The sequence below is a fragment of the Pseudoliparis swirei genome, chromosome 7 (genome assembly GCF_029220125.1).
Source record: "Pseudoliparis swirei isolate HS2019 ecotype Mariana Trench chromosome 7, NWPU_hadal_v1, whole genome shotgun sequence".
NCBI classification, from domain to species: Eukaryota; Metazoa; Chordata; class Actinopteri; order Perciformes; family Liparidae; genus Pseudoliparis; species Pseudoliparis swirei.
The window spans coordinates 10,822,863-10,850,715 of record NC_079394.1 but is presented as its reverse complement, the minus strand read 5'-3'; the positions used below and the strand labels follow the sequence as shown (position 1 = coordinate 10,850,715).

The 27,853-nt window shown below is 42.8% G+C and overlaps 1 protein-coding gene across 1 annotated transcript; it reads left to right on the top strand.

Moving 5' to 3' along the window:
* Nucleotides 1-964: 964 nt before the first annotated feature.
* On the top strand, nucleotides 965-27,598 carry gcn1 (GCN1 activator of EIF2AK4). Its single transcript, XM_056418760.1, is given in 58 exon segments — nucleotides 965-982; nucleotides 4,047-4,149; nucleotides 4,253-4,316; nucleotides 4,730-4,861; nucleotides 5,123-5,193; nucleotides 5,196-5,230; nucleotides 5,400-5,498; nucleotides 6,352-6,486; nucleotides 6,635-6,812; nucleotides 7,163-7,237; nucleotides 7,425-7,553; nucleotides 7,653-7,703; nucleotides 7,802-7,900; nucleotides 7,982-8,155; nucleotides 8,246-8,398; nucleotides 8,497-8,589; nucleotides 8,698-8,773; nucleotides 9,695-9,854; nucleotides 10,020-10,209; nucleotides 10,758-10,882; nucleotides 11,041-11,219; nucleotides 11,327-11,420; nucleotides 11,503-11,616; nucleotides 11,716-11,914; nucleotides 11,992-12,144; nucleotides 12,661-12,845; nucleotides 13,141-13,221; nucleotides 13,409-13,552; nucleotides 13,833-13,957; nucleotides 14,217-14,406; nucleotides 14,525-14,595; nucleotides 15,008-15,173; nucleotides 15,256-15,450; nucleotides 15,586-15,832; nucleotides 15,947-16,068; nucleotides 16,307-16,421; nucleotides 16,817-16,996; nucleotides 17,298-17,518; nucleotides 17,646-17,714; nucleotides 17,801-17,939; nucleotides 18,028-18,224; nucleotides 18,687-18,829; nucleotides 18,927-19,044; nucleotides 19,203-19,418; nucleotides 19,522-19,686; nucleotides 20,543-20,704; nucleotides 20,784-20,876; nucleotides 20,970-21,113; nucleotides 21,197-21,466; nucleotides 21,611-21,724; nucleotides 22,339-22,569; nucleotides 22,688-22,881; nucleotides 23,825-23,939; nucleotides 24,256-24,352; nucleotides 24,675-24,823; nucleotides 25,474-25,584; nucleotides 26,637-26,858; nucleotides 26,966-27,598. Coding segments are annotated over 58 exon segments (8,016 nt in total). The 3' UTR covers nucleotides 27,092-27,598.
* The last annotated feature ends 255 nt before the right edge of the window (nucleotides 27,599-27,853 follow it).

The following is a 27,853-nucleotide window of genomic DNA, read 5'->3' as shown; positions in this document are numbered from 1 at the left end:
ACGATGAAAACCGGGCCAGGTCTGTTAAGGTGTTTTGTTTTGTTGACATCCTGCAAAATAAGGTAAATCTAATTTGTTGACAAGGAGAGGAGCATTTAGTCTGAGGATCTGATGAGTGCATTTACAGATGCTGTTGGTTATCGTGGCATAAATCCATCCCAAGCTCCAACATTTTTTTAAAGTTAATTAATTAATTGTCTGATTAGGTGTGACGGTTGCGCAAATAAAGTTAACTGACAGTCTCTTATGCAAAGAGGATACTTGCTACCAACTTCACTTCATGCAGCACGATCTTGTGGAACAATAGTTATTTTCATGAACACAATCGGTTGAAATCCATTGCATATTGCTTGCATAGAGGATTATCAAATGAACAAATATGCTGTGAAGCACACATATTGGGACTAGAGAGATATCTGAAAATAAAGTACTTTATTAAACCTGTTTAGTAACACGATGCAGTCCTTCCCAGCTAATCTTAGGTGAAAATCAGCCAAAACAGAACGCACAATGTCTTATTAGAAAGCAAATGTATTGATTTAATTTAAAATGTGTTTAAATGTGTATTTTCCTCATATATTTTTGTGTTTTCCACCAAAGATATATAGACCGACATTGGCCTCTTTTATATTTGGTTGTTTTATTTTGTTATTTCTAAATGTTTATTTTGATCTATTATATGTGTTTCATTATTAGATTTCATATATATATATATATATATATACAGAGAAAAAAATAATATATAGAATACATATTCAAATAAAATAGTATATATATACACATATACAAATAAAATATGAATATTATATATATGAACTCTAATAATGAAAAATGTATATATGATCACAATAAACATTTAGAAATAACAAAATAAAAAAGGGGCCAATGTCCGAAAAAAAAGTTACGTTGCACTTCTGACCCGGAAGTGACTTCAACAAGTTCTTCCTGCATCAAGACCGGCAAGATGGCAGCCGACACGCAGGTTTGTGTGGCTGGTTTTTAACCATATCCTACCCGCTTACTAAAATATATTCAAGTGTGCTATGAACCAACTTGGCGGAATCTTGACCACTGCTCTATAAACGCGTTGATGTGTTTTTAGCACTCAACGAGAAACTGTAAAATTCAACAACAGCTCGCGAGCAGGCTGTTAGCTCCGTGCTACGTAGCCCACTGTGGGACGACAGCCAGGCAGGAAAAAAGGGACTGGTTGCTGTCCGCAGTGGGACGAGAGCTGCAGCTTTATTCGGATGTTATCCTCTTGTAATATAATATATCGAGTTGTTACACTCACTGTCATTAACTTACATTGTTTTGGTCTGGATTCCCTAAATCAGGCAGACGAGCACGAGTTGCAAATCCGTATTTGGTCAATTTTAATTAGTGAGGTGATTTGTTGTGACTCCTGGCGAGGGATGAGAATTGATAAGATTTTAACGATTCCGATGCCTTATAGATTCCTGCTTATCGATTCGATTCCTTATCGATTCTCTTATCGATTCTTATTGGGCAAGGGGTGAAAAAAAGAGCACAAACGGGTTTATTTACATACATTTTCTTTTATATAATTTTCTATAATGCTGCACACACCATATACAGTATGTATACATACACATTTACATTTTATTAAATAACCAAAAACATTTATACGTATTCCTCTTGAACTTAAAATAAAACTTACATAACTTAAATAAAATGTATTCTGTTTAATTTAAACATGTTCCTAGAAATTACAGTGCTCCTTCCTTTTTTGTAAAGGGTATGTGAACTGAGCTAACCAAAAATGAAACTAGCAGTGGCAAATACCAAGTGTGCAACCATCAATTGTATGGATCATCAACAATTCTTGTGCAGAAAAATAAGCATGTCTGCTTTCTCCGGGAGGATACGCGATCTCTCAGGACTTATTGTGTCTCCAGCCGTGGAGAACACTCTCTCAGATGGGGTGGAGGATGAACACAAAGATATGAGGTGTACAAGACGTGCTCGCTGTGACCCAGACAGACGACCAGCCTCTGAACCGGTCTGTCTCTGAACGTCATCAGCTAACTTGGATGGCAATGGAGATTATTTATATAGTGAAAGCTGGTTTACACAATGAAATAAATGGCACTAACAAACTCGCTGAATTTGCTGAGCTGACATAAAGCCACATTAAGAGGGAAGGCAAACACGACCTCTGCCTCAATGTAGGGTGACAATGGAAGATTCTGTAGCTAAACTAGCGTAGCTATATACTAAGTTTAATAATGGATTAAAAATCGATATGCTCAGTTTAATAATGGGTTAACACGATAACGCGAACGTTTGCTGATAACACACGCCCTCCGATCATTAACACCGTTACGATCAAACATTTCTCAAAACTGGACTTTCAATCCAAACGTGAAGTGATCAATAATAGGACCAATGCCGGAGCTAAAATGTATGCTTCAAACGAAGGGACAGAAGATAACTTGATCGACTCCACACAATAAAGGCAAATGGCTTCACACAGTGAGTGGTTGTGATCACTTTTGAGGAGTTTACCTTGGACAGAAAGAGATGAAGTGCCGACGTTAGCTGAGCTGCTTCATCGAACACATGACATTCCTGTCATTTAATTCCATGCTGTGTTCAAATGCTTATTCATATTTGTTATATTTCCTCCCTTCGACGAAATAGACTTTTTACACACGTTACAGTGGCGTAGTTGTCATTTTGTCGTGTGAAATAGAGCCAAACTTTAGAACGCTTCTGCCTAGTTGCCATGTTTGCTGCAGTCTGAGGAAGAAACGAAAAAAATTCGCGCATGCGCAACGCCACAGAGGACCGTTAAAGAACCATTAAAGAATTTGGCTGACGATCCCAAACAATCGGTTCACTGGGAACCGGTTCTAAAACAGAACCGGTTCTCGATACCCATCCCTACTCCTGGCTCACACGACGCCTGCATATTGCCTGTGCTAACGATCCCCCCTTCTTCCATGAATTTATATAAAAAAATATAGCCTTCAGAGTTAACTGTCTTTTTTTTCTTCTTTTTTGCATGGACCATTTTCTCTGAAGCAATCTCATTCCCACGTAGTTCAATTCAGACAACTTAAAACGGCCACTTTATTAGGTACACATATTCAATCCAACACAACTGTTCTGGCACACAGTTTACTTTTATGTTGCCTGTAATGTTCAGTTTTGGACACAGGCCTTTATTAGAAATGCATCTGAACATCTGCACTAAATTGTTCATTTGTCTCTATATTTATTTAAAATTGTTGTCCATATTCAGATTAATCATATTTATATCTCATCATGTCTCCTACCTCATTTATAACTTTATAACTTCTTCTGCCACCTTCACCTGTACTTCACCTGCACTTTACATATATCTATACCACATCTGCACTAACCACCATTATTGCAGCTCGTGTTCTTAATGTTCATACCACTTATATCTTATCATACTGTATGTATCCTATTTTTCTATATTTATATTTCCATTATGCACATACTCTGCACTCTTCTGCTTTGCACTTCTGGTTAGATGCTAACTGCATTTCGTTGCCTCAGTACTTGTACTCTGTGCATTGACAATAAAGTTGAATCTAATCTCAATATATCTTGTTATTCACTACACCATCACTGCAAACAGTCTCAATAATAAAGTTATAATTCAGTTGACATATTCCTGATATTGTCAACAAAATCTGAGCATTATAAATCTGTCACGGTATAATTATTTGGCAGGGCTGATGCATTGAGTTGCATTAGTTTGTACCTAATAAAGTGGCCACAGTGTATTTAAACCTTTGCAATTTGATCTTAACATTAGTCTCAAATATTAATTGACAAACGTTTAACTTGAGCTGAGACAATTAGGTAATTTAGTTAGTTAGTTATCAACAGAACATAAACGGGCCACTTTTCTCAATTTAAAATGTAAGAAGCCGCTACCCCTCCCTGTCCCATTTAATCATGACCTGAATATCTTGTGGTCCTGGACTGACGGCATGTACTGCGACCATTTCCTGTAACGGTCTTCATACTAAATGTGACTTTTGCTTTAGGTTTCAGACACACTGAAGAAATTTGCTGTAAAAGTGACCACAGCCAGTGTGAAAGAGCGCAAGGAGATATTCGGGGAGCTGAAACGATGTATAAAAGGCAAAGGTGAGGGATTTTGTGTTATTTAATTTACTACACTATTTCTTAAAATATGTGCTATAATAAACACAAATGTGTCTTTAAAACAATTGTTTTCCCTCATTTTTAGAGTTACCAGACCCTGCAGTGAAAGGACTATGCAAGCTATTCTGTCTGACTCCTCACAGATATCGGTAGGTTACTATATAACTACTGTCAGTCACGAGGAAACCACTCAAAGAAATGCACCCTAAACATGAAGCGGAGGTCTTGATTCCACTTTGTTTATGTGGTTTGTGGTACCATTGAATATGTTGCATTATTCCGAGATGTTCTTATTTAGCCATACCATCATTAATATAAATTGATATATAAAAACATTTATAGAACCGCATATCCGTATACCGCTATGCAGCTCAAAAGCACTACAAGCTGCAGCTTCCGAAATGATCACATAGTTTAATCAACACCTTTCTCTCAATTCACCAATTCAACAAAAACTGAACATTCAAACCTTCATGGCGGTAGGATTGGATTGCAGGAGTGTGTGTGTGTGTGTGTGTGTGTGTGTGTGTTTTGTGTTTACATGGTTGTGTGTGCTTCTCAGGGATGCTGCATCCCGCAGGGAGCTCCTCTCCGTTATTGCCCAGCTGGCTGACAGTCAGCCTGACATCCTGGTGACCAGCCTCCTCCACTGCCTGTTGAACAGTGGCATCATCAGCAGGATTGGAGAGCCCAGGTATTACTTTGAACTTTACATTCTCCCTACTATTGTATTCCATACAATATATTGCAATATCAGTCAAAATAATAGCAATTACATTTTCTTTTTGAATCACTTGGCCCTAGTTTGTACAGAGTTTTATTCAATAATAAAAAAAACAGGGTCAACTCGTGAACTCAGCAGAAACGATAGAAGAGTGTGTCTGGGAATAAATCTTTGGTTTACTATTGTCGTGGTTGTCATCCCCTTCTTATGATCGCCTTGTTATACTTTCAGCAAAAGCACCGGCTCTGCTGCTTTCATCGGCTTGTCTTGGACCTGCCTTTTAGTCCCCACGGTGTTTTCTGCCCCAGAGAAAAAGAAGGACCTATCTGGAAGAAAATGGTCAGTAAAAAAAGTATTTTTAAAAAGTGAAGATCAAATTATTTCTAGGATTGTGGTGTGTTGGATTCTGAAATGACGTTGTATACCCAGTCATACAGTTTGACCAGGGTCAATGTTTTATTTTGGATGTGGCAGGTAACACCGTGTGGTCTGTTGTCTTCTCTTGCAGGTGGAAATCCAGAGCCTTCTTGTAGCTGAGGTGGTGGGTGGAGCCAAGACCACGGCTAAGAAATCGAGCCTCAAGAATCTCAGTCAACTCTGGAAGAAAGTGAGTGGCAGAAAAGAAAAACACGTTGATTTAACCTGGCGATCCAATGAAATTACCATTTTGTTTCCCTTCATTCACTAAATGTAAATCATTGAAATCTGACAAAATAACTTGCTGGTCAAATTGTCTGTTGTGATGACGTGAGCTGAAATGAATTGATGTGTTGTTGGCTGTAGCTTAATCCAGATTCAGAAAGAGAATCAATCAAATCAATCAAACTTTTATTACAGACTCAAGGTCCAGATAATACAACACATTAAAATATAATAAAATACATACAAAACCACAAGTAAAACACAAACAAAGAATTACACATGCTTTATAAATAAACAGCTGTACCAGTGTAGTGCTGAATTTTATATTTGATAAAAACATGATGATCTCATCAACCCGGCAGATAAACTTGTGCATTCAATTTCTTAAAACCGCACTTTCAGGAGTTTGAAATTATTTGTCTTAAGAATCAAATTACAGGTACATGTAAAAGTCAGACTTCAAGAATTTTCATTTATTGAAACGGCAACAAAATGCACAATAATCACACCAAATATATCACAGCAACAGCCCATAAATATAAATTTCCACACACACGCAGTTCTATCCGTCTGAGTATAACTTATGATAGTTAAAGTTGATCCATAATGAATAATGTTCATTATCATTCCTTTTTTGGGGAAATGCAATTTTTTGTAATAATACCTTTTTTTAAATTTGCTATTATAATAACGGTGAAAGCTCTGAAGTATTTGTAACCTACATTTGACCTGTTTATTACATCTAATAATACTAATTTGTGAGCTGACTACACAGAAATGCTGGATTAATGTGACAATGTATTTATTGTCTATAACAGAACCCTGGACTGGTGGATCAATACATCAGCACACTGCTGAGTCTGGACCCGAGCCCCACGACTCTGGCCATGCTGGGCGTGTGTTTGGACTTCTGCACTGCTCAGAAAGACAAAGCTACCATAGAGAAGCAGAAGGTGGGTTTTTCTTTCAGCGGTTCTTAATTATTACAGATCCAACATCATTCACCAATTGTCTTCTGAAACTCTGCATTCAGTTTTCTTTCCAGGAGTACATGGACTCTAAGATTAAATATATTTTGGGTCTGCATCTACTGTATTTCAGAGTGCCGTGCTGGACCTGTACATAAAGTCGGTCCTTATGAGCAAGACCAAACCACAACGTTACATCTTGGAGAAAAGTGGCTCCTTCCTGCGTCACGTGTCCCACTCTGAGTTCAAGGAGCTGCTCCTTCCTACACTGCAGAAGACGATGCTCCGCAGTCCAGAGAACGCCATGCAGAGTAAGAGGCTTTGACTTTGATCATTTCACATGTTTTTTATTCTGATGCATCTTTTTACATTAAAGCAAAACATAGTATTGCCTCGCTTCTTTTCCATATAAACCGATAGAATGTCAAGAAAAACACTGTTACTAAAAATTATATTGCATCACTACTAGTATGAATAACTTTGATGCACGATATTTACAGGTGAGTATTTGGCATTTTTGTGTTTATTTGTCTCATTCCCAGCGTGTAGAAGCCTCTAGTTGTAAAGCTTAACCTAGAACATTTTATTAAGTGTGTCTGTTTGGTGCTCTGGCAGCTCTCAGGCAGTGGATTAATGGATGAATTATCTGGTTTCTTTTCAGCCGTGTCCTGCCTGCTGTCGGCTGTGACTCTCGACCTCAGTCAGTATGCCATGGCGATTGGAAAGGCCATCGCAAGTAAGGCTTTAATGGGTGCTCCGTTGATTTAAATTTATATGTGTCTTTTAAATTGTGTTTTTAAAGCAAACACTCAGCTGTCATGAATTGTACAATGTGTCACAGAACAAATAATGACGGAAAGACTGGACAATCAATTAAGTGTGATATAATGTGTATTTAATTGCTGGTATGGTCCGTGTTTCAGGTCAGCTGAAAGGTAATAATGCCCAACTGATGGAGGAAGCCATTCAGGCCATGCAGAACTTGGCCCAGCAGTGCAGCGACCCCTCTGCTGTGCAGGACATCGTCACTCACCTCTTCCAGATCCTCGGAGGTGAACCAATCGATTACCTTTCAGACTGAAATATTCTCTTATCCATGTTTGGTTTTCTCACCTTCATAATGCTCACCGTTATAATTATTATGGTTGCAGGGTCAGAGGGAAAGCTCACAGTTGTTGCCCAAAAGATCAGTGTTTTGTCAGGTAAGAAGCCGTGCAAACATTACTAATTATTAGCTCTCGGCAACATACCATTGCAAACTTCTTTTATTTCCAATCGTAAAATGTTCCTCTTGCTCCAGGGATCGCCAGCTGCAGCCATCATGCCGTGTCAGGAACCTCCAGCCAGACTCTCAGCTCTGCCGTCGCTGTGATGTTCATCCCTTCTTTACAACAAGAAGGTATCTTTGGGCCCGGAAATTCTTCAAGAGACTGCATTGTAATGTTTCTGTCGAGTGCTAACGCATTTTTGTTTTCCATAGTTCACGAGGTGACCTTGGTGCACACGGTGTCTGTGCTCTCCCAGTGGACCGGCCGTCTCACAGTGGAAGTTCCCAGCGCTCTGCTGGATTGGTTGAAGAAGGCTTTCACCCTCAAGACCTCCACCTCTTTGGTTCGACACGCCTACCTTCAGGTCATGCTGGGGGCATTCAGAGGTCAGTCCCAGGAGGGACGCTATGCTCTGTGTCAAAGATTCAAATGTTTGAATTGAACTTGATCCTTACTCACCTTTACCTGGATTCTAGGTGACACTCTGGCCCAAGCCTCAGAACTCGTGCCTTTGCTCCTGCAAACCGTGGAGAAGTCTGCGGCACAACACTCTCAGCAGGGTCTGCTTGCAGAAGGTGTGGCAGCTTCTGTTCTTTTGAGTCGACTTGCCCTGCTAGAGACACAGACGGGTGAGGCTGACATCTCAGAAATGACACACTTGTGGAGACTGTTGGAGTATACAGGAACGGGAAGTAATGAGAATTCCTTTATTTATTTGTCTCTGCAGAGGCTAAGTTCTCAAACTTTTGGAGCCTGATCTTGGATGAAAAGAAGCCGCTTTTAACAACAGAGAAGTTCCTCTCCCAGGCCAACGATGAAAGTGAGGCTTTATTCAACGTAACTTGGCAAATAAAAAGCTCATGAGTTCTTCTGAAATATTTGGAAATGAAATGATGGCCTGTCTCTGTGTTTTTCATTCTGTCTTTAGCTCTCCTCACAGTGCTGCTGCTCTGTGAAAGGCTTTTCCTGGACCATTCTCACAGGCTTAACACCAGCAAATCACAGTGAGTCTAGTCTGTGTCCTTGATAACATGACCCAAGCATTGTATTGCCAGTGGCAGCTGTGATTGTTAAATGAACATTTCCATTAACTTCAGAGCACTGTGATGTCCAGTCTAAATGTATTGAATACCAAAATCCACAAATAGTTTTTTCAGGCACAATATTCAGCTTAAATACATATTCAAACAGTGTGCACGCCTCTAATATTGGGTTGATCTAACACAGGGGTGCGCGAGCTGCCTCTAGGGGGTGCGCGAGAGGAAACATTTAATGGTGGTCTAATGGTGTAATAATTAATATTAAACATTCTCAGGGCTCTCAAGTGTCATTTCGGTCTTAACTGACGCACTCTCGCCACACATCGTATTTCTTACGCTGAAAAAAACTCTCGGCTATTTAATGTTTGAATGCAGGGGTGCTCAATACGTCGATCGTGGTCGCCGCAGAGCTCCGACGCCGGTCCGCGCGCATCGAGACGGAGCAAAGAAAAAGTCACTCGCACCCCCCCCCCCCCCCCCGTCAACAACTCTTGCATTCCGTTGCGTTTTTTTTTTTACGGTGTGGGGGATTGGGGGTGCGTGAACCCGGTCGGGATGTAGAAGGGGGTGCGTGGCCTAAAAAGTTTGGGAACCCCTGATCTAACAGTAATTCAAATGCATCAAGAATATAGTTTTCTATATTATAGTCATGAAAAAAAAGATTCATCAAATTCTTTAGGATGTCATAAAACATTTTTTTTAGAAAAACCTCAATAGATGATTCGAGATATTGATATATTGGCTTTCTGAAAGGTTTTGTATAAAGAGTTCTAAAGTAATCTGTGTGCAGAGCATAACACCAATTACTTATTTGTGCCTTTTACCTTTTACTCTTTTTGTACTTTCATCACAAGCTAATTAGTCCCGCGTGTCACTCTTCTGCAGGATGTATCATTACGTCACCGTCGCGGTCGTGCTGTCTCGGAGCTATCGTGTGAGGAAGCGGGCTCAACAAACAATCAGGAAGCTGCTCTCCTCTCTGGGTGGATCCAGTCTTGCCCACGGCCTTCTGGGAGAACTCTGCGTGGTCATCAACAAACACAATGTACGGACTGATTATTCACCAAAGACCCTAAAAAAAAATCAAGATTTACATTTCTAAAAGTTGGTGGTGGATAATTGTATCAATCAACCGCTACAACTTAACTGTTCCGATTTTATGTTATTATATTTCTCCGCCTGATTGTTACTGACTGATGTAAACCGTCAGGTTTTGCCCCCGGACGTCCTGGTGTCAGACTCGGGAGAGCTGACTGAGCTCGGCCGCAGCTACGTTCCCCCTCGCGTCCTGCTGGACGCGCTGTGTGTTATTTGCTCCTCGGCCAGCCAATGGGGCGCCCCCGCCGAGACAGAGAGTTTGGCCATGGAGATCCTCATCGTCACACATCATCCATCCTTGGGTATGAGAATGAGTTGTCCTGTTTCAACCAGGGTTTTGTAGCCTAAACGGCAACTTTGATATCAACCTGGACCCTATTTTGATTGTTTCTGTGTCAACATGATTAATGGGGGCAGCTATTTTTGGTACTGTATTGAGAGAGAACGCTTTAGTGCTACAATGTACTTGTATAGGGCAATAACATTGGCAATGTACGTCCACTAAAGTGCCACTGTGTCGACTTAAGTCTCGACTCAAGGAGAAGTCTCCTTCTGAAATCTCACAATATGTGACTTGTTGGCACTAAGACGCCAATGGAATTGAAAGTAAGAGTTGGAGAGAGGACTGCCCATGTTGTCAAAGTTTATTGGGTTCGAGGAGAGAGATTCTGTGTTATTGCCATATTTCCCCTCTGCCCTCCAATATATAGTTGTCCCCATTAGATACTTAAACACAAAATCATGGGAAAATAGGATCCAGGTTGCAAAATAACCATTCATAATGTGTTGGTGTTGTATTGGTGCTCTGTACCATATTCAACACGTCATCCCCTCTGTCTATCTCTTTCAGTTGGAGCTCGCTCTGGCCTCTGGCCTCTTCTGCTCTCAGCCATGAACATAAAAGCTGAAGAATTCATCGAAGAGAATCTCGAGGCCATTCTGCCACATCTCCTGGAGGTCAACACTGACACCCAGGTCTGACGATAACAACCACCGTCTGCTGCTTTCACATATGATTTACACACATGAACACTAAAGTGTACTGAACCCATTCCTGTGAATTAACCAAGGTTGGTTAAAGGTTTGATTTGACATGATACTTGGATATTTAGTGGCCACTTTTTTCTCTACAGGCGGTGAAAAATGCAGTCGGTGCTCTCTCTAGCCTCTCCCCCAACAAGCTGCTACCGCGGGTAATCATCCACGTTACCGAGGGGCTTTCCCGACCCGCTCTACTTCATGTCACCAGGGAGGAGTATGCCATCATGCAGACCCCCGAGGGAGAACTGTATGACAACAGCATCATCCTAAGGTAACACTCGGCCTCGCCTACCGCGGTGAACCCGACAGCAATAGCCGGGACTTCCTGTCATCTGGCATTTATTTACTTCTCTCTTCCTCCTCTACATATTTCTATAGTGCCCAGAAGGAAAGCACCAAGAAGGTCAACATGAAGAGAGAGAACAAAGCCTACCCCTACAAGGAACAGATCATTGAACTGGAGTTACAGGAGGTAACGTCCACTTACTTTTGTCCGTGTTTTTCTGCCGGTGTCCATTTCTGGAGCACATCTTTACTCGTCTTTGATCTCGCAGGAGCTAAACAAGAAAAAAGGCATCAAAGAGGAATTGCAACTCTCCACCAAACAGAAGGAAATGATGCAAATCCAGCTGGAAAAGGAGGCCGCTATTCGCAAGAGACTTCAAGGGGTATGAAACCAAGTCACCACAATAAAATTCTCTAATACTGACAACCGATCGTCTTTATTTCTCCTTGTTGACCTTTGGTTTACTTCTCGTTGTCACCAGCTGCGAATGGAGTTGCAGAGCGGGGTTGGTCTGCTGGACGCCATTCTGATAAAGAGGCCACCTGAGATCACCAGGGAGCTCCCCGCTGTCCTCCAGGTCCTAATACCCCTGCTACAGTCCCCCCTGGCTGCTCCCTGCATCCAGCAAGTCTACTTGGACGTCGGCGTGTGTCTCATGCCCAAACACTTTCATCAACTAGGTAGATGGCCTGTCTTGGTATTTTATGGTATCGACAGACACAGCATCTTGACACGGTGTCACTTGTTCCCCTTCTAGCCATGCTTGTGGGACATGTGACTTTACGGTTGCTGAAGCCAGAGTGTGATCTGGACGAGGCCTGGGAACAGGAGGACCTGGACACAGCAGCCCACCGCACCATCATGCTGCTGCACAATCACACTGTTCCACAGAGGGATATCAAGTCTATTGGTGAGCACCCCCGATCAAGACTTTGTTCTGTCAGTTTCTTCTTCTTTCCAAGGTAGACAAAATCACCCTAAAAAGATGTTTTTGATTACGGTGGGGTGGTATGAGGTCATTGCATGCATGGATAGTCAGTATATTACATACAGAAGATGGTGGTATTCACACCCACAGTTTCGATGAACTAATAAGAGTATGCTGTACTGTAAATAAATTATTATTTGCTTAATTTTACGCTATATTTAGTGTAGAGTTGCACTCTGATTTCAGATCCTGTTGCAAGTCACATCTACACACGTGTGCTGGTGCTGCTGCATGATGGTTATTTGTCTTGCTGCATGCACAAAGACACATCGACATTACGTTTGCTGTGCAGAAGATGCAGACGATTACATGTGCAAACCGTTTGTCATTTTAGTGTAACACCAGCAACTATCAGAGTTGTAGCGAGCAACCAAGATGAGAAATATGACAACGCTGGCATACTGAGTTGTTTTGTTGTATCGTCGTCTTCTTTCCCAGACATCACGGCGCCACTGTCTGCTCCGGCTTTCTCCGTCTGCTTCCCTCTCCTCAACGCTATGCTCAGGGAGTCCTCAGGCAGCACCGAGGAGACGGAGAATGAGATGACCAGGGCGTTACAAATCGTCCTGGAACACTCGCAGCTGCGGGCCGCCACAGGCATGGATGACATTGTTATAGATGAGGTAGAAACTGACATCTCCACTGAGTACAAAATGCATCGTTCATGTCACAATATAGCAGTGTAGAAAACCAGAAATGACGACGAACTGAAGACCAACTGTTACCACGCACCCCCATGGCCCAATAATGAATTTACTCCGTCATCAACATAGCTGTCTTTTGGGGTTTGCACACATTGTCCACAGCTTGTAAACATAGCCATTCATCTGTAAAAAAAAAAAAATAGAAGATGTATGTTACAGTACTACCTTTTATTTTGTAGATTCCTGTACTAAGTGTTGTTTTTTCTTGACTCAGAACGGCCCGGAACTGCTTCCACGTGTCGGCATGCTGCTGCTACTGACGAGAGTTATTTCCACAGCTACCCCGAGACTCCAGGTAACCGGGGAATCTTACACACAGTTTTTAATCCATTTCATATTCATACAATTACTTTTTTGTGTAAACAGTTTCTCTTTGTCCATTAGTTTTCTTTGTCTTTTTAATATCGTATATATTTTTTAAATTATTATTATTGTGTAGTCTTTGTATGCTTTATTGAATGAATTGTATTGCGGTGTTTCAGGTGTTGGCGTCTCAGTGCCTGACGGAGCTGTGTGCCAGTGCTGGAGGAGAAGAGGGCTGCACCGTGGCAGAGCAGCAAGAGATCGACGTCCTGCTCGCCGCCCTCCTCTCACCCTGCTTCTCTGTCCGCGATGCTGCGCTCAGGGTGAGCTGTGGATTGGTTAATTTGACGTTTGTTGAAGCCGGTCTTATCCCTCAGTAAACGTGTAAACTTCCGACAGGAAACGTCTCCATATATGATGGTTTTCAGCTGTTTTTGCCACAGATTAAGCTTTAAAAACTAACTTGAGTCCATTAAAATAGATATTTATTTTTTGAGTAATGCATTGCTATTAACATATGTAGTGGTAACCTTGTTTACGGTACACATTATGTAGTGTGTATTCATTTTCGACATGCAGCTAACGTCCAATCTCTCTGTTCAGGGATTGGTGGAGATGGAGTTCGCTCTGCCCACAGACAGCACGGAGGCCAGTGGGCTGAGTTTGCTTCGCAGGCTTTGGGTTGCCAGGTTTGATGTTGAGGAGGAGGGCCGAGACTTGGCTGAAAAGTATGTATGATGAGGTTTCTTGCTCCTTTCTTCCTTTTTTTGTCACCATACTGCACTTAAACTCATAACACATCACATGGGTTTTTGGGCGGGGCCTTGATCTCCAACTCGCACTCATTTTCCGCCACACAAAATATGAACTATGCCGTGTAAGTGTCATTCCAAGATATTTTATCTTTGTGCACGGCAAAGGAGATTATGAAGCCATGTTGTAAATTAAACCGTTAAACAAATTGCTTGGTTTGTCATTCCTCCTCAGACTCTGGGAATCTCTGGGTCTGGAGTTGGTCCCTGAGCTCTGCACCCTGCTAATTGGTGACATCACTCACCATGAGGAAGCTGTCCGTTCTGCTGCAGCCGAAGCTATGTCAAGCGCTGTGTCCCAGTACACAGACCAGTCAGCCCTGGTGTTGGGCAAGCTCACTGAGCTCTACCACCAGAAACTCTATGTGAGACCCTGCACCACAGCCAAAGCACATTATTCCTCTTGTATCTCTGGCTACGAATACTGGGTGAATTGTGGCTCAAAAGTCTAAAGATAATATTTTGTCATTTTTGTTTTTCAAGAGACCACCTCCTGTGCTCGATGCCCTGGGCAGAGTCATCTCTGAATCTCCACCTGACCAATGGGAAGCCAGGTAAATCTCAATGTTTGTTTGCAAAGATGAGATACTTTTAATAGCCTTTTAATCTTAAATTGAAGATCAGTGTCCCAGGGACTCGCGAATGCACAATTAACAACCGTAATATCTACTTTAGCATAGTATTTATCAGGGAAGAAATCTTTGAAGTAGTTCCAAGAGGAAGAGATAACATGACAAACAATTGTATGACAGAAATAAGCAGGATGGAGCTCACTACTATTTTAAGACAGATAATAACCAAACCTCCAGTCCACATTGTCTGCTTATTAACGTCTTGATTTAGTGGTTATCTATCAGATGTTATCAGAAAAGTGAATCCCATTATAACAGAGTAGGAGAAACGATAACATTTTCAATGTTTCTTTTGGTGAACTGAGACATGTTCTTACACACACTTCTTGTTCAGGGGTGGCATTGCTCTAGCTCTGAACAAGCTGTCCCAGTACCTGGGGGAATCTCAGGTTACCCCTCTCTTCCTCTTCTTCGTTCCTGATGCTCTGAACGACCGCCATACTGAGGTGCGCCGCTGCATGCTGGACGCTGCCCTCTCTGCGCTCAACACACACGGAAAGGTACAGAAAGATACGCTCTGCTCTGTATTACATGAGCATGTATGTCTTGCACTGTACCTGATGGAGCTGTCTTATGTGTCAGGACAATGTGAGCTCCCTGCTGCCGGTGTTTGAGGAGTTTCTTAAGGACGCCCCTCAGGACGCCAGCTACGACGCTGTCCGTCAGAGTGTGGTTATTCTCATGGGCTCCTTGGCAAAACATCTGGATAAAAATGACCCCAAAGTCAAACCCATCGTGGCCAAGCTCATCACCGCACTCTCCACACCTTCCCAGCAGGTAAGCCGCTCAGCCTGCTTCCCTACTTATTCTGTAATAATTCAAACTCTTGGATGCTGAATCAACAATACAAAATACAGATCCCATTTTGCAGACAGTTAACATCATATTATTTGCTTTGTCATCCCTTTTCAGGTCCAGGAGTCAGTGGCTAGCTGTTTACCTCCTTTAGTCCCTGCCATCAAGGAGGACTCCGCAGGGATTGTAAGGAACCTGCTGCAGCTGCTGCTGGAGAGCGACAAGTACGCAGAGAGGAAGGGGGCAGCGTACGGACTGGCAGGCCTGGTCAAAGGTCTGGGGATCCTGGCGCTCAAACAGCTGGAAATCATGCCCACTCTGACCGACGGCATCCAGGACAAGAAGAACTTTAGACGGAGGGAAGGTCAGTGAGGTTTATGCCACCAATGTGTATGGACGTCAGACTACAATCTGCCACACGAGTGCCACAAGCCTCCATTTACTGGCACATTTGACCAACTGTTTTTCCTCTTTCTAGGAGCGCTGTTTGCCTTTGAGATGCTGTGTAACATGTTGGGGAAGCTGTTTGAGCCCTATGTGGTCCACGTGCTGCCACACCTCCTGCTCTGCTTCGGAGACGGAAACCAGTATGTCAGAGAGGTGAGAAGGCCGATCTCATTCAGAGCCTTTTTGCTTAAATTTGTCTCTTACATTTTATAAATGTATCCTCAATGTGTCTTGCTTCAAATGATAAACATTTTTCACTATCTAGTGCTTTTGTAGGTCCACGTTTAAAGATAGCACGGCATCGACGTAATGTGACCCATTAAACGTGCGCTCATTCAGGAAACTTTGATAAAATGTGTAGGTTTGAGCCCGTTTTCTCCACTTTGAACAGGCTGCAGATGACTGTGCAAAGGCTGTGATGAGGAACCTGAGCGCCCACGGAGTGAAGCTGGTCCTTCCCTCCCTTCTGGTGGCCCTAGAGGAGGAGTCCTGGAGAACTAAAGCAGGTTAGGAGCCCCCCCTCCGGGTTTTCTTTTACATGGGAAATTCTTATAAATTCTTGTCTACATTACTTTACATGTCTTTTAGCCAAAGCGACTTACAATCCTGTTTCATTCATACACCGTAGACGCAGCTACAGGGAGCAATTCAGGGTTAAGTGTCTTGCTCAAGGACACATCGACTAGGGCGGAGATTGAACCTCCAACCCCCTGATTGAAAGACGGACCTGCTACCCACTGACCCATAGTCGCCCATAGTCTAGTTGATTACAATTGTTATTATAGCGTCTATAACTGGGGATTTTTTGTTTTAATGTTTTCGCATATGAGGACGGTCAAAATCGAATGAGTTGTTCCCTCAAACAGTTGTTTCTTGTGACTCACACCCCTCTTTCCTTCAGGCTCGGTAGAGTTGCTTGGTGCCATGGCTTTCTGTGCACCCAAGCAGCTGTCCTCCTGCCTGCCCAACATTGTGCCCAAGCTGACCGAGGTGCTCACTGACTCCCATGTGAAGGTGCAGAAGGCCGGCCAGCAGGCCCTCCGCCTCATCGGCTCAGTCATCCGCAACCCCGAGATCCTGGGTAAGTGTCCCAGAGTATGAATGAGGCCAAAATCATAATCACGTACATATTCATGTTAAATCTATCAGTCTGGTGCAATGCGAGAGCACAGTGGCTTAATCTCTGAAGAACTTTATCCTCTGGTCAACTATTTTGCGCTCCAGTCAACAACTTAATCATAAATACAAATTTGTAAAACTATTTTGTTGTGCTCAGAAATGCTGCTGGTAAATGTATTTGTTTAAACGATGCCACAATGTGTACAGTTGGGAAATGTACTTTTGTGTATTTGAATACCAGAGTCTTTGATCCTCTCTTTTAGCCATTACTCCGATTCTGCTGGACGCTCTTACTGAACCGTCCAAGAGGACCCATACGTGCCTACAGACGCTGCTGGACACCAAGTTTGTGCACTTCATCGACGCCCCCTCCCTGGCCCTCATCATGCCCATCGTCCAGAGAGCCTTCCAGGATCGCTCCACTGACACCCGCAAGATGGCCGCTCAGATCATCGGCAACATGTACTCCCTCACGGACCAGAAGGTACAGAGCATCTTCTCACCATTACCCTGAGCTAAAAACTCAATAAAAAGGTTTATTTGTCCTCCAAACGTGTATATTCTGAGGAATTGTATTTGTCTAATGGTGTAATACGTGTTGTCGTTTACAGGATCTGTCCCCCTACCTGCCTAGTGTTATTCCTGGACTAAAAGCCTCCCTGTTGGACCCGGTGCCTGAGGTGTGTTAGAAACAGTAATGACAGAAATATACGCTCCGTTTGTGTTAAGTTGAAGCTATAACTGCTTGACGTCTTCTCCTCTCCAGGTACGTACAGTCTCAGCCAAAGCCCTGGGTGCCATGGTGAAGGGGATGGGTGAATCCTGCTTCGATGACCTGCTGCCGTGGCTCATGGAGACGCTGGCCTCTGAACAGAGCTCTGTCGATCGCTCTGGAGCCGCACAAGGTTGGTTCCTCCACACTCTTGTCTCTGTGTTGTTCCTGATTTGCTCTTCATGACTGACTGAATGATTCGTGTGGGTGGGCGTCTTCAGGTCTGGCCGAGGTGATGGCTGGATTGGGGGTGGAGAAGCTGGACAAGCTGATGCCCGATGTGGTGCAAACAGCCAGCAAGGTAGACATCGCTTCCCACGTCAGAGACGGCTACATCATGATGTTCATCTATCTGCCCCTCACCTTTGGAGACAGGTTTACTCCCTACGTTGGGCCCATCATCCCCTGCATTCTCAAGGTATTGTTATGTCCACACAGAGTTTTTCTCTCTCATTGAATTACGTTTCACTGCTTTTACTGTATTCTATGATTTTCCTGGGATTTTAAAATGACTACTTCCTGGTGATGTTCTTGTCATTTTCTCTGGATCCCCAATCCTATTCTTTCATATGTAAGATTTTGTATTCATACTTTTTTTGTAGAATAATTCTACTTTCGATTTGGTATACATTATCTGCTTATCAGATTAAGTCGCCTGCATAATTTAAAATTACAGGTTTTGCACACCAGTTCATTAATTTGATCTATAATTATATATATTTGGAGCTGAGCTAAAAACTGAAAATTAGTTTTAAGTGATAGATGCAAGTGGAAAGTTGATCCAATTATAATAATTTAAAGTATCCCTTGTTTCAGTACATGGTCTTCAGAGTATATCTCAATTCCGGGGGTTCAACCGTTGCTCTGTGTTGTCCACCAGGCTCTGGCTGATGAGAATGAGTATGTGAGAGATACGGCACTGCGAGCCGGCCAGCGAATCATCAGCATGTATGCTGAGACCACCATTACTCTGCTGCTTCCCGAGCTGGAGCAGGGCCTGTTTGATGACCTGTGGAGAATCAGGTCGGTTTTAAAAAACGGCGTAACACATCAGTGACTGAATAAATGTCACTCTTATTTTGACGAGCTGTGCGTTCCATCTCCTCGTTGGTTTCTACAGGTTCAGCTCTGTGCAGCTGCTTGGAGATCTGTTGTTCCATATCTCTGGAGTGACAGGAAAGATGACCACGGAGACCGCTTGCGAGGATGACAACTTTGGAACAGCCGCATCCAATAAAGTATGAAAACGTTTCTTTATTTACAAAAGACACAAATAATTGAGAGGAAGTTGGCTCCTTGTTATATCTCTTCTTGCCATCACAGCAATGTGGTCTTTGTCTGTTTTTATACATTTATGTGTAAAGATTTGCTGACCTTTTGAACTTTTCTCTTTCAGGCTATCATTGGAGCTCTTGGTGGCGAGCGGCGTAATCGTGTCCTCTCTGGCCTCTACATGGGCCGCTCAGACACTCAGCTGGTGGTTCGACAGGCTTCCCTCCACGTGTGGAAGATCGTGGTCTCCAACACCCCCAGGACTCTTCGAGAGATCCTCCCAACACTCTTCACTCTGCTTCTGGGCTTCTTGGCTTCCACCTGGGCTGATAAAAGAACGGTATAACTACTTTAAACTTGGCAAACAAGCTGTTTTTATATTCCCCGGTTCAAACCGCCAAAGAGCTTTTTTTCACCGACGTTGTGTGTTGTCGTGGTTTCAGATCGCTGCTCGAACGCTGGGTGATCTGGTGAGGAAACTGGGGGAGAAGATTCTCCCTGAGATTATTCCCATCCTGGAGGAAGGACTGCGCTCCGACAAGAGTGATAAGAGGCAGGGAGTCTGCATCGGCCTCAGCGAGATCATGAAGTCCACCAGCAAAGATGCGGTGAGTCACGCGGCCGCTGTGACGCACGATGGTTGTGATAAAGGTTATCGTTGCCTGCGTCAGGAGAGCCGCCACAGACGCAGGTTGAGCACAAAGTTGTTGCCTAGACTCAGAGCTGCAATTATAAAAAAACAATTAAATTAAGGTTAATTTGGGGGGTTTCATAAACTTCCTTTTTAAAGAAGTAGATTATTTTGAACCAGGAATTTCTCCATCATATTATCTCCCCTCTTAAGAAGAGAATTATTATCTTATTGTTTTATTGATTATATTTAATTTTTCATTATTAAACGCAAACAAATTTATTTTACAATAACAATTATACTATATACTGATAATTACAAGGTCTCAAAAGTGACGCAAACCATAATGGCTATCCTTATGATTGCCTCACTTTTGAGACCTTGTTGATCTGTTGCATCAGACTTCCAGATTATTCTTGTAGATTTTAAATCATATCTTTGTGTATTAAAACTTAACGTATTGAATATGAAGCAGTAAATATAAGTACAAATGTCTTTAACCTTTGCATATTAATACATAATATCCAGTTTTTCTGTGTTTCTCTACCGTCACTGTCCAACAAACTCTCAATGCCCAAAAAAATCATCTATTAACAAAATACACGATTAGCATCTTTTATCTATTTATTTCAGTTGGCTTGCAAGTGAATTACTTTTCAGTTTGGAATCTAAATTCAAAATGTATACAATTAAAAAGTGATAGAAAAAAAACTTTAGGCTTAAAGTTGTGAACCCATCGGACAACCAATTTCTTTATTTTTTTAAACATACCAAGAGTTTAAGAATTTCAGCCGACATACAGCGTCATTAACCTGACGGTGTTTGTACTGCAGGTGCTCGTCTTCTCTGAGTCGCTGGTCCCCACCGTGAGGAAGGCGCTCTGTGACCCTCTGGAGGAGGTCCGAGCGGCTGCAGCCAAAACCTTTGAGCAGCTTCATGCAACCATCGGCTACCAGGCGCTGGATGACATCCTGCCTACTCTGCTCAAACAGCTGGTGAGGGAGCGAGGAGGACACAAAACAAAACACAGATAGCATTCAGACATCTGGTTTTAATACACGCGTCTTTTCCCAGGACGACAAGGAGACATCTGAGTTTGCTTTGGATGGCCTGAAGCAAGTCATGGCCGTGAAGAGTCGCTCTGTGCTGCCGTACTTGGTTCCAAAGGTAAAGGCTGATGGTCAAAGTTTACTCTATTATATATTATTGTTGTGTCCGGCTGTATCTGACTATGGCGGTTGTTCCCTCCGGTCTTACCAGCTGATTGCTCCTCCTGTGAACACCCGTGTGCTGGCCTTCCTGTCCGCTGTGGCTGGAGACGCTCTCACGCGCCACCTTGGGGTCATCCTAGCCGCCCTTCTCTCCTCCCTCAAGGGAAAGCTGGGGACAGAAGATGAAGCACAGGTAATGCCGGCATTCACCGGCTACGCTATCTACAGTGTTTCAGCCTTTGGTTCTCTCCTCACGATGTGTTGTCTTTTCTTCAGGTGTTGTGCAACTGTCAAACAGTGATCCTCTCGGTGGAGGACGAAGTGGGCCAGCGGATCATCATAGACGACCTGCTGGAGGCAACACGTGGCGCCGACCCCGGAATCAGACAGGCTGCCGTCACCATCCTCAACGCCTACTTTGCCCGTACCCGCCTTGACTACAGTAACCATACTCGCAACCTGCTGTCAGGCCTCATCCGCCTTCTCAATGACTCCAACACAGAAGTCCTGTCTCAGAGCTGGGACACCATTAACTCCATTACCAAGGTGTGTTGATTTTTGTATATTGTACTGGTATAGTTTCATGGTTTCTGCACACATTATCAGAAAAGACCAGATCAATACTTTGATTATGTGTTCATCAATAGGTACATGTGAGTGACTAAGTGTTGTTTGTTTGTTCTTGTTTAGAAACTGGATGCCAGCAGCCAGCTCGCTATGATTGATGATCTGCATCGAGACATCAAATCAGTAGCTGGCAACGTTAAGGGTCAGCACCTGCCTGGTTTCTGTCTGCCCAAGAAGGTAAGAAGGCTCTTCCCGACACAGTAAACATGGGACTTCATCCCAGCTCGATGATTTGGTTCCTGCATGGCTAGCTCTTTTGTTTTTGATCAAGTTTTTTGTTTTAGTTTTTTTATTTATTGGGATCTTTACATACCATACACCAAAGATCCAAATAACTAGAAGAAGAAGAAACTTGACCACGCTTTTTCATTTGCCTTTGATACTTGTGCCTCTGTTTAGGACTGCTAACACCAACATCACAGATGTCCACCTAACTATGTAATTACCATAACAACACCTATTCCCAAGGTCCATGGTTTAAATATGCTTAACACACTAACAATAATATGTGATAATCAATAGATTTCATAAATCGTAAATTCCAGATTCAGAGCACATCTATGATTGAGGAATTGCCTCCAGTGGCTCTCCACATGGGCACAGCTATCGGCTCACAGTGCTTCCAGAGCTAACGGTGTTTACCTCAGTGGGAGCCATACATAGACTTTAGTCCTCTACATGTTTACTGAGTGAATGGTTGTTTGCTGCTATAGTAATGCTTATTCAGGAGGTAGATTAATCAGTAATAAGAATAATTGTTGCACTTCATGTTATTGTCTTTGCTTCCACAGGGTGTGACCTGCATCCTGCCTGTCCTGAGAGAAGGTGTCCTCACTGGTACCCCTGAGCAGAAGGAAGAGGCAGCGAAAGCATTAGGAGCGGTCATCAAACTGACCTCCCCTGAGGCTCTGCGCCCCTCTGTCATCAACATCACTGGGCCGCTCATTCGTATCCTGGGAGACCGCTTTGCCTGGACGGTGAAGACCGCTCTGCTGGAGACTCTCACCCTGCTGTTGGCGAAGGTCTGTACCCGCATCGAAAATGTAAACGGCCAAATACATTTCAAGACACCATCATTATCAGTCGGGTGTCTAAGTCTCAGTGTTGGGCTCTAACTTGTGGACCGTATTCCTCCTCCAGGTGGGCATTGCCCTGAAGCCCTTCCTACCTCAGCTGCAGACCACCTTCCTGAAGGCCCTGCAGGACTCGAGCCGTGGGGTCAGGCTGAAGGCTGCTGAGGCTCTGGGCCAGCTGGTTTCCATCCACACCAAGGTGGACCCACTCTTCACCGAGCAGCTCGCTGCCATCCGCAACGCTGAGGACTCAGGAGTCAGGTGAGCCCTCATACAGCATGAAACTCTAATCGGCTTGCTCTGTCAACTATTGCTTACAATCCTGAGGATATAACTTTGGCGAATTCTTAGAAATATTTACCTGGCATTAATTAACTTTATTTGCATCCATTCGCGTCTGTGCACTGACTTTGCATGAAATCTACTCTCTCCCCTTTTGGTGTGAATGCAGTATTAGTCATCCCAGTCTTTCAGGAAGGCTTTAGAGAAAACCTGCCAATACACTCTTCTAATAAGAAAACAATATCCGGCACATCCAAACATCCTCCGGCACATACCCCCCCCCCCCCCCCTTTTAAAAACATGCACGTTTTAAAACATGTGTATTTTGTCTGCATTGTATAGCTACGGCACTGTTTAGCATTTTATTAGATTGTAATATTGGATGCTTTCAAGTGAAGCTTTTCTTTTTTAAATTCATCACAACTCGCGCAGCCGTAACTTGTGATGAGGGGTTGTAACAGGACTCTATTCTGATCACAAGACAGAGACTCTAGTGTCACTTATATCAAAATAAATAGAAAAGTAACTTCAGATATGAAGAGCAAAGCTGTGGATGTTATACTGGAAAGCAAAGACAAAGAAGCAAACTACAGAAATGCTCCATTTATAATTTGATTGACATTTATTCCACAATGTTCTTTTACTCAAGACTAATATTTCTGGGGGCTATTAAAAAAATGGCAAACATTTTTGTGGTTATATAAAAATAGTGTTACCATTACAAAGCTCCACCACCAGAGAGCACTGACAAGTTTATTTTTAGATCTACATTTGAGGCCTTATTTTTAACTTGGAAACTACAAGGAAGTCGATGAAATCAAATTGACTGGAGGCTCCAGTGGTAGCGATCATGTTTTTTATTTTTATATTATTTGGTAAAAGCTCGTTCTTATGCTTGCGTTGTGCTCTTTGCCTCTCACAGGGAGACTATGCTGCAAGCCTTGAGGTTTGTCATCCAGGGGGCCGGGTCAAAGGTGGACCCAACCATCCGCAAGAACATCACCACCACATTGCTAGGCATGCTGGGACATGATGAGGTATGACGGGAGGAGCCGATGCAGGGAAGATCATTTTTTGGCAACACGCCCATTTTCTCAACCCAGGGGCCTGTAAAAGCTCCTGAATAAATTAAGTAATTACATATGAAAACAAAGTATATACGTATGAGCACTTGGGCAGGATCTGACAGACGGTTGTTCTGTGGTGTCATTTCTTCTGTGATCACAGTAGAAAACGGAAGTCAGGCAGAGAGGATGTGGTTTTCTAAAAAGGTGGTTTTGAGCCTCCATAACAATAAATGACACTCAACCTTTCTGTCTGTGTGCGTGTGTGCGCTCGTTTGTGTGCACGTAGGATGCGACGCGTATGGCGTCAGCCGGCTGTGTTGGAGAGCTGTGTGCCTTCCTGTCAGAAGAGGAGCTGAAGAGTGTGCTCCTTCAACACATCCTAGGTTGGTATTTTATGCCAACTTATCGTCACATCACGTATCCCATGATGTGTATACTGTTGGGCTTTCTATTTTAATTTGCCCCTAATTGCTGTTTATTACAACAATTTACTCGGTGTCCAGAGCGTAATAATAATAGTGATTTAGTACATGTGGGTTTTGCTTCGTTTTAGCACAAATAGTATTTTTCATTTGCCTTTTTTCTAAATATGTTTACACTAAGATTTTGGTATTTGTTTCTTAAAAGTTTGACTTGTGTGTTTCTGCTGCTCCCATCAGCGGAGCAGTGAGCGCATGAGCTAATAGATGTTGTTCCTCCCTTCAGCGGATGTGTCTGGTGTGGATTGGATGGTGCGTCATGGTCGCAGCTTGGCCATGGCCATCGCTATCAAGTGTGCTCCTGAGAAGCTGTGTGGGAAGGAATACTGTGACATAGTGGCAGAGACCGTTCTGACCAACGCTACAGCTGACAGGGTGAGAAGAAAGTTTGTTCTTTAACAAAATATGTCTCCTGTCTCTCATGACATGAAAATTCACCTTTCAAGAAATAGTTTCATATTCTGGAAACCAACTTATTTGCAGGCTGCGATTTTTGTTTTGGAGTGACTTTTTGTTGTTACCTTAAGGTTGCCAGGCAACCATCATTGACTCCAGGAAGTCACTACTTCAGGCCAAGAGATGGTCAACAACGTGTAACTTGCCGTTAAACCATAAGTTCTCGTTTTTTTAATCTGATTATACAGCAAGATATAATGTTAATTCGTGAGATTTAGATGTTTTTTACCTTCTAACAGAGCTGGTTAGCTGTTTAAAACCTTTATGCTAAGCTAACTTTCGCCTGACTGTAGCTTCATTTTTATTAAACAGACGTGTGTCAATCACACTGATATTCAGAAAACTACTGCTTCAGATTGTTGATTACTCTTTTCAATGTAAGATCCAACAGATATTTCCACTCCAAAAAAAATATTAACAGGTAATCGGCCCCTGTTTTCTTTCTTCTAATGAATGAAGTGTACAGTATATAACATTATTATAATAAAGAACAGTCCTGTGTCCTCTACTGTTACATTCCTGTTGCCCTCATGTGCGTCAGTACAGACTGTGATATTGCTCTTTTCCAGATTCCCATTGCCACCAGTGGGATCAGAGCGATGGGATACCTGATGAGGCATCATCTCAGAACAGAGGGAGGCAAGCGTGTTTCCCAGCGCATCATCACACAGTTTGTCAAGGTACAGCAGGAACTGTTACATTCAACACGCTTCTTACTTCTCTTTTTCTGTATTTGTTCAAGTAAGGAAGTACTTTGCTCGACTGGTTTTGGCTTTATGCAAATTAGAAAGTGTTGGAAACTAACTGTATTTGCTTGGTGATTAATTTTCTAGCATCGTTTATTCCTTGTTATGGTCACAGGCGATCTGGAGCCTCCCCGACACATGTTCCCTGGGTGGGAATTAAATAATTGAAAGCGGCACTAACGATAATTTTTTTATTAAATGTGGCTAAAGCGACTGTCATGGGAAATGTGTAGCTATTAGTGAAAAACCAACGCATATTTTTTACCTCACTCTGCAGGTACCCTCAGGTCTCTGGAGTGTTTTTCTTTCAGCATATTGTTTTGGTATTACGCCCCAAATGTTACTGTTGTGTAGTTTCATTGCTCTTCTTTCAGCAGCAGACAGCTGTTTTTAGTGGAAAAACATTCAGATAGACAGGTAGTAACTAGCTGGTGAACATATAAGTGAATTTAGCAGCTAAAGATCCAGATATTTCCCTCAGAAGCTGGTGTCACACATTTGCCTTAAAGTGCTTTACAATCTGTTCAGCATAAGAGCAACATAGGAGGGATCCATCTCCCAGGGCGGACAGACCTGCACTAGATGTCAATTGTTCAGAGCAAAAATTAGAGTGAATATTTTAATTAATCAGGTTGCCAGAAATGTGTTTACCACAAAAACTAAATGGGGTGAAAAGCAAATCCCCAGGAAGAGCACCTTGCTTTGAAGCTAATTTACATAGTGGCCAAACAGTGGAATTGCATGCCGAAGACATTCTTCTTTACCTCCAGCTGAATCTGTTTTGTTTTTGAAACCCCAATAACTTGTGTGAAAAGGCTGTCATAAATTCTTAATTTCTCAAAGCGTTCAGTCCTACAATTAAATTGCATACTGAGATATCAAGTAGCTGTAAATAAAAACACGTGGCAACAACAGAGTATGTATAGAAAGATGAATACTGTGACGAGTACCTGCTGCAACAGTCTGTCATCTGTGCTCCCTCGCAGTGTCTTCAGAATCAGTCCAGCGACATCAGACTGGTGTCGGAGCGGGTGCTGTGGTGGGTGTTCAAAGAACCAGAAACCCCCTCCATGGAGGCCAATCTCATCAAGCCGCTCCTGAAGAGTCTGCTGGACAACACCAAGGACAAGAACACCAGCGTGAGATCTCAGAGCGAGTACACCATCGTCAACCTGCTCCGACTCAGACTGGGAGAGGAAACCATGAAGGTCAGACAACAGATCCTCTACCATTTCCAGATGTAGATCTAATGTATACAGGTAAAAACATTGTTTGTTATTCATGCTTTTTTTCCCCTTCTCTTTCTACATTTCAGAGTATTACTGCCATTCTGGACTCCGCCAGTAACGACCTTCTGTCAGAGAGTAACCGTCGGTCCTTGAAGAAAATCGCCAGCCTGCCGGACTCCAATGAAGAGATAGACGAAACCATCCTAACGTGATGGAGCAAGACGGAGCTGTGAACGATCTTTGCTCTGCTTATCCCCGCTGTACAACCCGACACACTCGCCACACATGCCCCATGTGGCCTTTCATGAACCAAGCCTGAGATGGCTAGTGGTTTCCCCCACAAAAAACATTTGTTTTCTTTTCTCTCTCGCCCTTGTTTTAGCGGCTTTTACGCCCAGTTTATAACTTTTTATTTTATCTAACAATGTGCAGGTTATTTTCCTGCAATGAACTACATTCGGAAGACGCAATGCCAATTATCTTTTGATGTTTCAATGTTTTCTTACTCATTTAACCAAATTATTTCAAGCATTTAAGATGCTGCTGTAATGAAACAACACCCATGTCTTTAACTTTTATTTGGAATTTGTGTGCGAGAGTTGTTTGGTGGGTGGGGGGGGGGGCGAGCGACCTCTTCTAAGAATACAAAAACATTCTTATGTCAGTGATAACGGTTGTAAAAAAGCAATTCAAAATAAAAATTAAAAGTCTTGATTTCATAGTGTCTTGTGTGAAATATTGGGAAATGGTTATCTTCTGGGTGGGGTCAGGGGTCAAAGACTTTCAGCACACCTCAATCACTCCACATTATTTCTCTGGAGACAAACCACATGCATACAGGGTGATTTGTAGTAATTGTAACCCTCCTAGAGTGTCACCTCTGCTGTCTGAAGCGCTCCATCTTGTTCAGGGCTCTAAAAGCACAATCACTCAGGAGAGGATGCAACAAAAAAATTACATTTATTTTATGTTGC